We start from the raw sequence: 14953 nt of genomic DNA on the forward strand, positions 1-14953 counted from the left end.
CACTGTTTCTTAAAAATATTTCTTAAAAATTATGTTAATCCATATTTCTTCTCTGTCCCTGAGCCTAATTATTTCACCTTTTCACTTAAACACATCATCATTGCTTTGCCAGGGAAACATTTTGTTAAAATGCAGTCAGTTAGTCTATTAAATATCCAGTCACGATTACGCCACAGTTTTTATTGTTTTTATCGCATCACTAGCAAAGAAGTTCATTGACACTGGTTAATGCAAAACACAAAAGACGCCCACATCTCCTGTTGTTTCACATATTGTTTTTATTTTTAATAAAGCCACATTTGTTTATCGCAATTTATCCACCTCCCTTAGTGGGGAGAAGTCATTGCATGTCACCCATTCATTAAAAGATAAAGAAGTAAAGTTGGCCTGGCTATTGGTGCACCTAACAAGCTGGTTCACCAATCTGTTGCCTGGCACACCCTTTGATGAGAGATGAGATAGCCTTTATTTGTCAGTTGCAGGTCTTTTGCCCACAACCGAGGGCAGGATCCTTGAAATTCAGCATAATTTCAAGGATCCTGCTTGAAACTGCTAAACTTCAGTTTGCAACGTTTCAGGTCTGAAAACAAAGATTAGAGGTAGCACATTTTAGGGAGGAAAGAAAGATAAGCTTGCAAAAGCTAACGTTTAATGTGATTAGAGCATTACCCCCCCCGAACGCTGCTAGACGCACACATGCTCACAGAGACTCAAAGATTACAAATCTTTGCTTTTTTGTATCACACATTTATAAGTCAGCCACTGTTACGTAACGACTGCGTTTGTGTGTATGTGTGAACGTAACAGAGGGAACTCGTGCAAGCGATAAAATACCTCTGTGTAGAATATTGAATTATGTCAAACTCAAAATCAGGCTCTCTGACAAATCGAAAGAGTTTGCTTTCCCATGCGCTCGCTTACAGTTTGCACATGCGCGCAGATGAAGCTCGCGGCTTTTAATACACGCATTTAACCAGCACTTCCAATATGCACAGTGATTTTCTAAAAGCGCTATCCCTTTTCAGCGTGTTTTTAATTAAAGAAAATAAAGGCTCCTGCGCATAATTTATACGATAATGGAGACTAACATTGTGGTTCTTTTTTGTGTCTTTGGAAAATTACTGAGAGCTTGCAACGCTGTTTCTTTTTCACACATCTTTAAGTCATTTTAAAAAATGCAACAAATGTGTTACAGGTTACCAGAACATGGCCTATTCTGTAGCATTTAATATTTACAGCCAGAGAGCAGTGACAGAAAGAAAAGTGACCTCTCCGCAATTGTCTGTGAAATCACTGACGTAGAATTCATTAGTATTTAAAGTGCTGTGCAGCTACATTTCTCAGGTTTACAGCCGAATTTTCTCCAGATTTAACGGGCAAGTCAAAGCGAGCTGGCTGCTGGATCCAGCTGCCTCGCTTTAAACAGACCACAGCCGGGTTAATCACCCATGTCCTCTCTTAAATTCATTCATGCAGTTATGAATCCGCTCTGACAGCAGCAGCTAACCTTATTGCGCAGACTACATATAAAGCTGCTCTAATATATTCCCACAGGATGGCTTCCCACTCTGTAATTTGTTGACTGCTGCAGAGGGTCTAAAGAGCAGCAATACTCTTTAATGCACTTGTAAACATACACACAGACACATGCGTGCATATGCACACACAACAGTGCCTTGAGAAAGAGTTGAGAGCGGCGCTCAGGGAGGAATAATTATAGATGGCATTGAGTTTCCTGCTCTCCTCCGTGTGCAAACGGTGTTTAGCTAAGAGGGCTTGCTTGCTCACATGTTTACGGCATGGCATTTGTTGGCAGCCGGGTCACATTAGTGTTAGACTTTGTGAATGTCTGGTCTGCAGTGGAGCAGAGAGGCTCGACAGGCAAAAAGCTGTGTCACCAATTTTCCACATAAGTAACCTGTTTCTTTATTGTGTTATTTTCAGAAGCAGCCAGGAATAGGAGCAAGGATGCTTCCGCATTCTGTTACTGGAGCTTGCACACTTTCGCGTCTCCAACGGGAGGGCATGAAAGTGTTTGCAAGCTCTGCAAACACTTGCTAAATGACTTCTTCTTCTTCTCGCAGCTCTACAAGCTCTGCAAGCTAGTGAAATGTTCACAGTGCTAATTTCTGGCATTTCAGAGTGCGTCTGGCAGTGGGTTAGGATGTAGTATTTGTATGCATGAGTAACTAGCAGTCTGCCTGGAGATATGTGTTTGTACTGTGATTACGCATGAATTGTTTTCCTCCCCTTACCTGGAGCAATTGTATTTGTTAGAGAGAATAGACTGTAATTGAATATACTTCCCTGAGCTGGCTGTGCAACCTCATTACCTTGCCCTTTTACGGAAGAGAGAAAGGCGAAGTGAGCCTCTGGGAAAAGGGGGCAGGGAAGGGAAAAATGGCAAGGGAGAGCTGAGATCTCGACTCAGGTGAAATCAGAATTAGAACAGAGAGGGAAAAGGGGAGAAATTCATCTGTAGCAGCATAGCTCAATGTAAGGTCTTACACCACCATGAGCCACCAGAACACAAGGACTGGTACTTTTCATTGATGTCCCTGAAGTGCACACGAGTCTTTTGTAAAGATTTTTTCTTCTAATTTTATGCTCTGATGTTCCAGGTGGCTTGCACATTGTTCACAAGTCCTGCAGGAATTTCAGTTCTGTGGAAATCTGGCGGCTGCACTGGCCATAGCATGAGATTTTTGCATAATTTTGATACGCAAACCATTTCAAACATTCTCAGTTGGAGTGGAAACATCTGCATCTGTCATGCATTTATTTTTTCTAATAATTTGCATTTTCCAGGAAGTACACTGAGAGAAAGAGACTTGTAAGAATAGAGAAAGCAAAGAAAAAGAGACAGAGAAGAGAGGCAAAGGCAGAAATTCACCCTTGTGCTGACATATATAAGAAGAAAGGCTTAGTTTGCCTTGTTTAACCCAGGCTAGCTCAATTCTTCTTGTTATTCCTGCCTTGTACATTTCTCCACTGTACGCTGTACAGAGCCAGAGATTGATGGAGTCAGTGAAAGAGACAGAGTGAGTGAGGTGATGCAGAGACTGCAGCAAGCATGGGAAGATGGTTTGATGTGACACAGCAATGGAAAATGGGCAGGGGTTGGGGGTGGGAGGTTGAAGTGAAGCTATCCTGTAGGTGTTATCAGGTTAAGCCGCTCACCACTGGCTGTCGCCATGGTGACACCATGGTAACTACCAGGTGTTCTACTAGGAAGAAGCAAAACCTCTCGTATGCAAAGGGGATTCCTTTGAATCTCACTTTGTGCTCATTTCTGCTTCTTTTCTGCATTTGCCTGTAACGTTCAGGTGTTTGTGTTTATAACAATCAAACAGATGGAACAGTGTGCATGTTTACCTTCAGGCATCTGCTCAAAAGCTGATGCAAATTCATGCTTTTATGATCTGTGTCATCAAAGTTGTTAAAGGTATATTTTGTGAATCACAGCCGGAAGCAGCAGTGAATTATTTCTAGCGTTTCCCAGTCGTTAAAGGTGTGTTTGTGTGAGTCTGTTTGCCTGGATGCATGTGTTTGTACACAGTGCACCTGCAAATAGATGAAAAAAAACACACACACACACAACTGAAGCTTGAAATTATCTTATCTCATTATTAAGTTGATTTAATCTCTTAGAGGCACATTTACCTGTGTTTGTGCTCATTATGTTTATTGTACGTGATGTTTTGTGTATGTCATATATATATACACATGCTTCTGTATGGCTCGTCCATGCTTAAACCTATAAGCTGATTTGGTTACGTACTTAAAGAGATCTCAGTTTCAATCCTTTGGTGTTAGCTCTGTTACATCACTCCACCCGGCTCCGTGTGTGTGTGTGTGTGTGTGTGGCACTCAGCAGAGTGGGTTTGGTAGGACACGGGGTGTGGTGTAGAAGGCTAACAGATACTTGGCACATGGAAACACACTGACAACAATGACACACGTGCTCGTGCCATGCGCACACAGGGGCCCAGCCACACAAATACAGTAAGCAAAGGCAAGCACACACCACTGAGTTCTGCTCTTAAAGGCACACTGTACCACTGCTAAACACATATCAGGCCTCTCATCTGCATCCTAGTGCTCGGCAGTTTAATTGCTCTGCAAATTAACGGTTCTAAATGTACACCCCCACGTGTGTTCAGTTCACTTGTGTATATTTTCTCGCTGGGAGCTGGTGATCTAAGGTGAGAGAAACAAAATCATGTGGCTGGAAGCAAAACACGTGTGTCCCTCTCATTTATGTGGTTTTTTTTAGATGCACAATCACATTGGTGAATAATGACCTTGTCTCTACGCGGGGCAGAGATCACCACTGAGGGTTTTTTTTTTTCTCTCTCTGTTAAACTGCAAGTATGTACTTTTTTCAGTACAGAAGAATTCAGTGGATGTATTTTTGTAATGTGTCAGCCGAATTATCCAGTACACATAATGAGAGTTTGTATTCAGTAATAGTGAAGTTAGGTAGTCAAGGTCAAGTTTATTCAGATAGTGCATTTCCAAACAGTCCATGCTGCTTGCAGTGCTTAACAATGTAAAATGCCACTAAAATAAATAAAATGCACCGCAATGATGCAGTAAAATATAGAGAAAAAACAAATAAATAAATAAAATAAGTCAATTAAAACAACTAAAACAACAACAACAATAACTAAGACTGTTAAAACCAAAATGTTTAGGTCAACATGTGCTGTGGTAGTGTTTAAGTTACTAAGGTGCTTCACAATCTGATTTATAAATAGTATCAATCTAAAGTTACTCAGTGATTGCACATTGGAGGGGTTAAATTCTACACACAAATCCAGGAAATTAACCTAAAAAATACATACATGACATGACTGTGGAAACGTAATTAAAAACACAGGTGACTAACTACATAAACTACAGTACAAAACAAACATGGATACAGCATTTCTAATTTCAGGTAAAGGTTTAAGAAAATCTTTAATTTTAGTTGCCTGAAAAATGTCTCGCTCAAACACCTACAGGGACAAAAAAATGAGGAATGGTAAGCGAGAGACAAACTTCCATTCAATTTCAGACTTGGGAACCAAAGACAAAGAAATACAGTTTGAGGGAATTGAGAAAGCTGAAGAGGAAGTTGGAGAGACTGATGGGAGTTCATCCAACGGAAGGATGTTCCTCAGGGTCTTCATATCCTTCTTCTGTTTCCTATTAAATTACTAACTTGAAACCGTGTGCTTCCTGACCCAGCTCTATAATCTGACATATGGGACAGCTGTTTGTTTGAATGTGCATTTTTCTCTGTCTTCATTTTTTGTTTCTCACATTCACTAATGCTGTTTTTTTTGTTTTTTGTTTTTTGCTTTTACCTGTGTTGCAGATAAACCTGCGGCTGATTTTGGTCAGTGGAAAGACGAAAGAATTCCTCTTCTCTCCCAACGACTCTGCAGCAGATATCGCCAAACACGTTTATGACAACTGGCCAATGGGTGAGTAGCTCAATTATGTATTGCTATTCACATCAGATACATGTGCATCGATATGCAGAGGTATGAGTCTGCTATAAATGTATGTGCAATATTAATATGAAAGCAATAACAAGTTCCTACGTTATGAATAAAATCATTGTGGTCTAAGGCAGTCGCTTACAGTACAGTGAAAAGGTTTTCACTGTACTAAGCACACCCCAAGATTCAGTAGCTTGTAGAGCCACGTTTAGCAGCAATAACACAAATCATTTTTCTGCTTGACTGTAGTCCCATTCTTCTTTACAGCATTGCTTCAGTACGTTGAGCTTTAAAGGTATTCGTGCACATCTCTCTTTAAGGTTGTCAACATTTTAATTAGTTTGAGGTCTGGACTTTGACTAGGCCATTGCAGCACCTCGATTATTTCCTTTTTCAGCCATTCTGTTACAGATTGGCTGCTGTGCTTGGAATCATCGTCCTGTTGCATGGCCCAATTTCAGCTAAGGTGCAGCTTTCAGACAGATCTAACATTTGACTCTAGAATACTTTTGTATAGAGACGAGTGCATGGTTGACTCAGTGACTCAATGACCTGATACCTGGGTTCTGTGGCTACAGAATAAGCCTACCTCTTAAGCCCTCCACCACTGTGCTTGATAGAGGGTATGGGGTAGTTGTGCTGATATAGTGTTTTTGGTTTTCACCAAACACGGAGCATTCTATTGTAGACAAACATCTCCACTCATTTAGAGGCAGCTTTGCAAAGCTAGTCTGTGCTGCCCTGTTCTTTTTAGTGAGAAGAGGCTTTTTCCTGTTTACCCTTTCAAACAAAACCATACTTGTTCGGCCTTTTTAAACTGTACTATTGTGAACTTTGACATTTAAAATGCTATCTGAGGCCTGTAGAGTATGAGATTTAGCTCTCGGGTTCTGTACAGTTTTTTTTTTTTTTGCATGGTCTGACGTTGGGGTGAACCTTCTGGGACATCTCCTCCTGGGAAGATTGTGGCTTTGTGTTAATACACACCTCACCAACAAACTGCCAAGACTTTTGTTTTTATGGACGTGGCAATGCACTCATGATCCATACAGCAGTACAAGGGTACTCCTGGAAGCAGTCAGGGCACACTTGTTTTTTCTCTCTTTCCTCTTTAAGCTATAGCTTTTCATATATTTGATTAATTCTTACAGACATCTACAAACTTATTTTTATAGTAACCACATTTTCAAAGCTGATTGACTTTTTTTAAAAGTGAAAAAGCAGGTTAAATATATATTCTTATAATAGTAATCTGTAGCAAAAGAAAAATATCATTGTTTACCTGTCCAGCCTGCAGTTGTACTTTTTCAGTTCACTTTTTTCAGTATTGGAAGTTTTTTTTTTCATGTTTGACATTTAAAAACTAAAAAATAACACGTGGAAAATATACCTGCTCGACACCAAACAGTCAACAACGAGCTAGCGAAGACGGTGGATGATTGTGGAGCTGCTCTAGCTTGTAATGTGCAAACAAGATTAACGGACAGTTCAAGGTTTAGGTTAACAGCAAAATTAGCATTAGAGTTGACTTTCTTTCTTACCTCATTACAAAGGTGCTTATAACACAGTTGTATTATTTATTTGATTTACATGAGAAAGATCTGGGTTTTCACATCTGCTTTATACATGTCAGATTTTAGCATCAGCTTTGGTTTTACTTACAGTTCTATATTCTTTAACATTTTTGCATTTAATATGTGGTGTTTAATAAATATTATCATTATGCAGGCACAGCTACCGAATCTCTGTAAAAACTCTAATTAAACAATTTAACTGTAAACAAATATTTGTTAATTTGCTTAGAAACTACTTGATCAGACTTATTGCTGTCAGACCAACTGCTAATTGCTTACATGCAGGTCTATATAGCAGTGTGGGGAATGTGCATATCTTTGGTGTAGGGTAATTAGAATGAACTCCTTTCAGCCTGATTATCATTGCATACAGGAATGTGGGATCACAGTGCAGCCACTTCCTTTCTGTAATACACCCACTTGCCTCGCTGCTGCTGTGCACCAGGGTTAGAATTCATTTGATACTGCCCACCTTACGTCACCTTCAAAACTCTAGCTTTTTCCCACGGTGCCGCTAATGTACTCCAGTTTAAGAGAACTCCACGATGCATGAAAAACTACAAATTACACAGTTGGACTCGAATTCTCCTCGACAACAGAAGTTTTCCGTTCAATCCCGTCAGTGTTGGGAGCACCCTGTGTTCCTCCCAGACAACCCATCTGAACCCTGAGAGACCCGGAGCAGGCTCTCAGTCAGCAACAACACCCTGCGCTTAGCTAGAGACAAACATCTGGTGGCCAGACTCTGTTGCTGCGCAACTCCGCACTCTCGTTTCTCTCTCATTTAATGCGTTCACTTTTGTCCTTAGCTCTTCCCGAGCCACACCTCGTCTTCTTCTTTTGCCTCGGCTCTTTCTCACGTTCTGTAGGGCATCCCGCAAAGCCCAAATATTATACATTCTGCCTTTAAGGATTTAAAATAAAGGCCCTAAATGTCTTAAAATATCTTCAGTGTGGTTGTCTGTGGTTCTTCTTTTTTTTTTTTTCTTTACCAGGCAGCAACTGATTTCTTTTCACTACACTGTGTTCAGCATTTTCATCACGCCGACACGACAGCTTTTTATACACAGCTTTAGGATTCTTGTATATTGTGGCTTTTGAAGTACATTAAATTGTACTTGTGAAATGTCAAATTAATACTTCATGGAAAACGAGTAAAATAAGAGGTAAAAATGAACCAGCAGGGCTCCTTTCTCTTTAACTGTCTCCTCCTTTCTCTCTGCTTTCCTACAGACTGGGAGGAAGAGCAGGTCAGCAGTCCTAACATCCTGAGGCTCATCTACCAGGGACGTTTTCTACACGGCAACGTAACACTAGGAGGTGAGAAAACACTGAAGCTACACCACCCAGAGAAAATGGCTCATTCGCTCATAGACATGCACACAAAATCACAGCCGTGCGCTGCTGGAAAGTTCTTTGCTGTTCTCATCCTTTTCCTGAGTCACAGAACAGAGGTACCTCAGTGCTCTGGACAAGCTTGCTTTGACAGGGAAAGAGGGAGGAGAGAGGAAATAGAGGAAAAAGAGGGGAAAGAGGCTGGTCAGGAAAGAGGGAAGACTGGCGTTTAAAGGAGACCTCAAGTGGTACAAAGGAGAGAGAGAAAGGAAGCGAGAGTGAAAGGCAGAAAAGGACGTCTTCTGTTGTGGAAGGCCAGTTCACTCTCTCTGGCTTTTAGGCTTTTTATCTGCCTAACCCAATTTAGACTTGACTGGTGCTTTGTGGTTAACGGTGTTACAGCGCACCCTAACCCTTTTGCAGTCTTCTATCTGCCATCCATCTGATAATTCCCTTATCTTTTAGCATGTTTGCACATTAACACAGAATCCTTGTTGAGTACAGACACACACATTTTAAAGCACACACACAAGTTGCCAACTATTACATGTTAACAGCAGTGTGTAGTTTTAAAAGTTATAACTATATATGAACTTATGCGAAGCGGTGAGAGATCCTGCAAATTTTCCTTCTTATTTTGTGTATTCACGACATTTCTGGGCTCCAGCCTTTAGGCAGTGGTTGTTTAACCCCATGCCAATTACAGCTGTGTGTGTAGTCTGAGGACTTTGTAAAAACCTATTGAAATAGACTGTGCCCAGCTCCAACAACGAGGTAGCAAAACTCTTATTTAAACAGAAGCAGGGTTGCACTGAACAACCTGTTATGTTATGCACCTATGGCAGTCTGTTGTGAGCGCTACCTTTTCAACTTGCTACTGCTGACGAGCACTTCTGACACACCTACCAAAGGCGAGGGCATACCACAGCGTCTCATGGAAACATTTAGATGAACCTGGAGGCACCATTTCAGACTGAATGTGCTCCTTTTCCATCTCTCTCCTCTGGTGTCTGTGTCATGGATTTTAAAAAGAGCAGCAGGTCTGTGTGTTTGTGTGGCCAAGGGCGAGGCTGTGCTACACACACACGCATGCAGGGCCGAGTGGCGTCAGTAGACAGGATGAAGCGTGCATTTATGCTGCATTCATACAAAATCCGGTGGTGCCTCACCTTCCTGCAGGGTTGTTCCAAGGGGTGTGGGTGGGTTGTGTTTTTTTTTGTTTTTTAGGTTCGTTAGAGTGCTGTGAGACAATAATAAAATAATATTTTACAATCTTATTGGCTGCTTTTTCCTTGCTGATGTTGCTGATTTACTTTCAAGCGCACTGATCGACCTCTGATTTTACTCCTTTTGGCTTCTTGACCCAGGCTGCAGGCGCCAAGTTGGATTATATTATCTCTTTAAGGGGTATCCAGCAGCTCATCTATTGGTTTTGGTCTATTCGGTATTACAAAGTTGTTGTTTTTTTTATTGATATTTCACCTGCCTTCCTCATAGCCATTGCTTTCCATTATTTTTCATACTAACATGAATGCCTACCAATAAAGGGACAGGCAAAAAACAAAAAAAACAAAAAAAAAACAAAAAACAATAAAGCTCAACTGATATGTTGGCAGGGCAGATATATTGGCTTATAGTAGCTAATATATCAGTATTGGTAAATTAAAATTTAAAAACTAAAGAAGAAATGGGGAAAAACACCCTTCAAACATGTTACATAGCATGTCTACCAGAGGGTGCTCTGCAACCTCCACATTTGTGTTTTCTCACTTTTGTCTGCTAACTAATCCCGTTGAACTTGAATCCACTGTATACATGTGCATGTACATACTACACTCTACACGTGTGTCAGATATTTTGTGCATTTCTTTTTTAATTAATCCTTTTTAGTGTTAAGTATCGTTTAATTTGCACCTTTATTACTGGTAATTATGTTGCAATATTATCTGCAAATAACAATAAAACTTGGAACCGGGTCGTCTTATTCAAGAGCAAGAAACTAGCCGCTCCTTGAGCCGCTTGTGAACAGTGTTTTAAATGATTCAGTTACATATGGATTCAGATTGCCAACAATTTCAAGTGATTATTATTCTGCAATCCCACTTTAATCGCATAATTTGACAATTTAATTTTCTCTATGTGTAGCTCAGCATTATCCAATCTATAATTTACACTCAGTTTCAGAAAGCTGTTAAAAAGTCATGTTATACTTCTGCTGAGTGACACTGTGCAGGCAAATATAATGTAGCGCACTGAATAACCTTTTCATCCTCTCCCTCCTTCTCTCCCTCTCTCAGCTCTCAAACTGCCCTTGGGGAAGACCACAGTGATGCATTTAGTTGCCAGAGAGACTTTGCCTGAGCCAAATTCCCAAGGTAACCAGCTCCCCGTCTCCCCTTTTTCCTTTCAGGAGGCTTTTCACACGCTGAACAACGTTAAATGTTCCGCTCCCAGCCATTATTTATTTCTGCACATGGCTTCTGTTTTAGGAGCAGCCACTAGTGCAAATAATTGGCTCCTTGAAGTGTATCCCCAAGCTACAACACACTGTGTAGAGTATAATTATATATTATAGCTAATATAAATCATGCCAGAAGATTTGCTTCATTTTTTTATGACTATGACAAGCGAATAGAGTTCAAATGGACATCAAGTTCTCATACTGGGTATCTGTGAGCCCATGTGAGGAAGAATGAATCTGAATGAACTTTTGTTATGTGGAGAAACAGTTACAAAGTTAGATTTGAAGTACTCTTTATGTGAATTGTACAAAAGACCTGAGTCGCCCCTCTTTTTTTAATTTCTGGTCTTGTATGTTTTTTTATAGTGCTCTTGAGCAGGAGTTCTCTAGGCTTTTTAAAGTTTGGTTGCTTTTTCAGTCCAGTCCTTGTACCTGACCATTTTCAGAGAAATGTTTTTTTATGTTTATCAAGCCTTAAAGAATGAGCCAGCGTTTCTTTAGTTGAATCTATGAAAAATCTCAAAGACAACACAGTCTGAGAGACATAAAATAGCATGTTTGCACCAACAAGTTGATTCCCAAAGAGCTGTTAGGCAGATGTTTTTAAGGAAGTGAAACAGGGAGAAAAGGCTGAAATATGCCAAACTGCACAAGATCTTGACTGAAAACCAATGGCAATGGAGTAATGAATACAAATGTGACATTTTATAGTTCAAATTGGTATTAATATGTACGTTGGAGGTCAGGAGAGAGGTACAACAGTGACTATCTCCAAGCATCTGTAGAATTAGATGACTGTGGAGGCTGTGTCATGGTTTGGGGCTATATTTCAGACAGTGGTGTTGGAGATCTTAGAAAAGTGCCATCAGATTTTGATCCACTATGAAGTACCAACTGGAAAGCATCTGACTTACTACATTTAATACATTTTCAGCATGGCAATGATCCCAAACACACTGCCAAAGCAGGAAAAGCATTAAAACACAAAGTCAGGAGCACTATCACTCATGAATTGGCCTCCCCAACCTTATTAAAGCAGTGTTGGATCATCCTGCCTAAGAAAGTTAAGCCTGTGGTCATACCAAATCTCGATTTTCAAGATTTTTATGCTGCATTTCCACATTTCAGTAAATTGCAGCACCAATTTCCCATTTTAACAAAATGTAAAGAAATGAGAGATGGGTTAAGACTTTTACACAACACTGTAAGTGTAGATTTCAAGAGTCTACATTTAAAAAAACAAAAAACAAAAAACGAGGCAATGTTGCTTCAGGTACCACTAGGAAATGTAACAAACTCAAAGAGTTTGAGCAACAGATCCAGTCTCATGAAATCCCAAAATGCTGCTCAGCTGTAGGAGATGGAGATTTAGACCTTCTTTTGAACATTTATGAGCTACATATGTTATATGGTTGTAGTATATCAAAAGTATTTCCATGCAGTGTTGCTGTATCTGAACTTGGCCTACCAGTATGTTTCTAAATCTGTCCTTTTGAGGTGATGTCTGACTATTGAGCTGAGTAACTCTGTGACAGTGCTGTGTGGGTGTTTGCTTAATCATGACGTTTGTGTGCTGTGTGTCCAGGTCAGAGGAACAGAGAGAAGACCGGGGAGAGTAACTGCTGTGTCATTCTGTAAATACACACCTCCACCGCCACCCCCTTTCATCCTTTGCATCCGTTCTCGCCCTCCATGTCCTGGACCTAATGAGCTTGTACCTTGTCCTGTAGCCTGTCTACACTGCGAATACTCATAGAGACATTTAACGAAACAAACAAACTCGCACTTTCTCTGTTTTTCCCCTTCTCCCTCATACACATGCATAGAAGGACAGCAGGCTCAGGCTGATCCAGGACAGACTTGGAGAGCAGTAAATTGATTAAAGATAGAGTTGATTCCTTTGTTGTACTTGATTTGCTGTCATAACTGAAAATGAGAAGGAACTGGATTTGCATGTTTTTTTTCTTTCTTTCTTAATGAAATCCTTTTGAAGCCTTCTGCCATACACATGCATGCACACACACATTTGCAGTAAACACACACACACACCTTGTCGAGCCATCCTCAGGCGGTCTCTTACAAGTCACCTTTCTAACTGGCTCTTTACTCTGGCCGGTTGTCATTGTAATGCAGTGCCCAAATTTGTGCGTGTGGCCTTGTTTTCTCATACAGACCGCTGAGAATTTTAACCACTAACAGCTCATCAGCATACCAACAAACGCGCACGCTCCGACTTCCTGTCCTCACATCGAGCCGCGCGTGCTTGCGTGATACCCCTTAGTGCGGCAGACAAAGCGCAGACGTGCCTGATCAGAGAACTCAAAACATGACACGCACACACACACATAATAACACACACGTTTGTGCCCTCTTTACTGCCCTCCTCTGCATGTGCCCTTAAAGGTCGCAAGAGAGAAACGATTCCCTTTTTTTATGTCGAGAGCGACACATCCCACTCCTTTGAGCCCGCTGTATTTTAGCCAAACGAAGCCTAACAAGCAAACAAATAGAAAACAACCATTTTTTTAAGGTCTTGTTTTTCGATATTTGTTTGTTCATGATTTTTTTTTTTTTTTGGTGACTGTGTTTTGACAGTCCACTCATATTATCGACCGACTAGTGTTGTGATTAATGAAACATCATGCCAATTTTCTTTCCGTGACACGCCGTCGCTGTCTCACTGTGCCCCCCCTCCCTTTATTTTTATAGCAGTATTGTGAAGGATCTCTCAGACAGTTGCTTTGTAAGCACGGACATTAACTCAGAAGGAAAAGGGTCCTTATTTGTCTTAATTTGCCTCTTAAATCTGCATTAATAAGTCCAGTTTGCACAACTAAAGCATGTGCTCCTTCATTAGATTAAAACAAATGTATAAAAAGCTTTGTTTTATTTTATATTTTTCCAGTGGAAGTAATGTTCCAAACTAAGGTAACATGTGTAGAATATATTTAATATGAATCTTATATAGAAAATGACGACTTTAGATCTTGGTGATATACATTATATTGGTGTTTAGTCTATGATTGTGTATACGGTTAGCTTCTAGCCAGTTCACAGTCACTCTCTGACAATGTCTTGTGCTTAACAGCAGCAAATCCTCCCTAATCATTTATGGACTGATGGATTTTTGTTTTCTTTCTTTTGTTCTTTCTCTTTTATTATTCATTTCTTTTTCATTTGTTTATAAAGTAATATAATCCTGTTTCTTTGTGGGGTTTTGTTGTTTTTGCTTTAAAGAATCGCTTTGTAACAGCACTAGGTCTTAAAAAAATATTGTTTATATTGATCAGGGTTCAAATCTGTACAGAGATACACGTTTTCAAACCAATTGTAAATAGCACTAATGCTCTCCCCTCCCCCCCTGCAAACTTCAAAATGGAATACATCTGTAAACTAAATAAAAGTTATTGAAGTGCGCTACCTCGTTGTCATGATTTATTGCACGTGAACTGTAATGTTTTAAGCGCCACTGACTAATCATTCTAACAGCATCTTAGCTCACAGTCTGTGGGACTTTAACCAGAGGGCTGAACAAGACACCGGACTCCAATCTTCATCTTAACAACTTCAGCAAATTATTCTAAAAAGAGTTTTTCTTGTTACAGTGACTCTGGTATGTTGAATTTCACCTTGAAACTATCACTCACAGGTTAGTGTTGTAAATAGAGGTGGGCTTAAATTTAGATTCTTCAACTTCTTGGAACAAGTAAAACACATTTAGTCTCTTTTGAGCATCAATATCACAATAATTTAACAAAACTGTAAAATTTGGGATGATGGTGCTGTTAACAGAGAAGCTGCAGAGTATCCAGGTCCTGTGGCTATAAGCACAAGCCCAAATCATGACTGCTCCACCACCATGCTGAAAGTTCGTACGAGGTGTTTGTGCTGATATGCTGTTTGATTTTCATTGAAGAACATTGCTCCAAAAGTCTTTTGGTTTGTCCAGATGCAGCTATGCAAACCTAAACCATCTTGCTGTGTTTTTTGTTTTTTGAGAGAAAAGCATTTCTACTGGCCAAAAAAAACAAGCCCCGTAGTATTTTTCTAATTGTACTGCCATGAAATTTAGTGTTTAACGTGCTAACTGAATC

At 40.1% G+C, this 14953-nt stretch overlaps 1 protein-coding gene across 1 annotated transcript in view; it reads left to right on the forward strand.

The window, feature by feature from the left end:
* Nucleotides 1–14279, forward strand: part of ubl3a (ubiquitin-like 3a) — a 35514-nt gene extending 21235 nt beyond the window's left edge. Inside the window, exons 2-5 of the mRNA XM_026181370.1 lie at nt 5363–5471; nt 8297–8383; nt 10696–10773; nt 12445–14279. Of these exons, the coding sequence (XP_026037155.1) occupies nt 5363–5471; nt 8297–8383; nt 10696–10773; nt 12445–12497 (327 nt within the window). The 3' untranslated portion in view covers nt 12498–14279. The remainder of the gene's footprint in view (nt 1–5362; nt 5472–8296; nt 8384–10695; nt 10774–12444) is intronic.
* Nucleotides 14280–14953: the final 674 nt, after the last annotated feature.

The sequence above is a fragment of the Astatotilapia calliptera genome, chromosome 10, assembly GCF_900246225.1.
Source record: "Astatotilapia calliptera chromosome 10, fAstCal1.2, whole genome shotgun sequence".
NCBI classification, from domain to species: Eukaryota; Metazoa; Chordata; class Actinopteri; order Cichliformes; family Cichlidae; genus Astatotilapia; species Astatotilapia calliptera.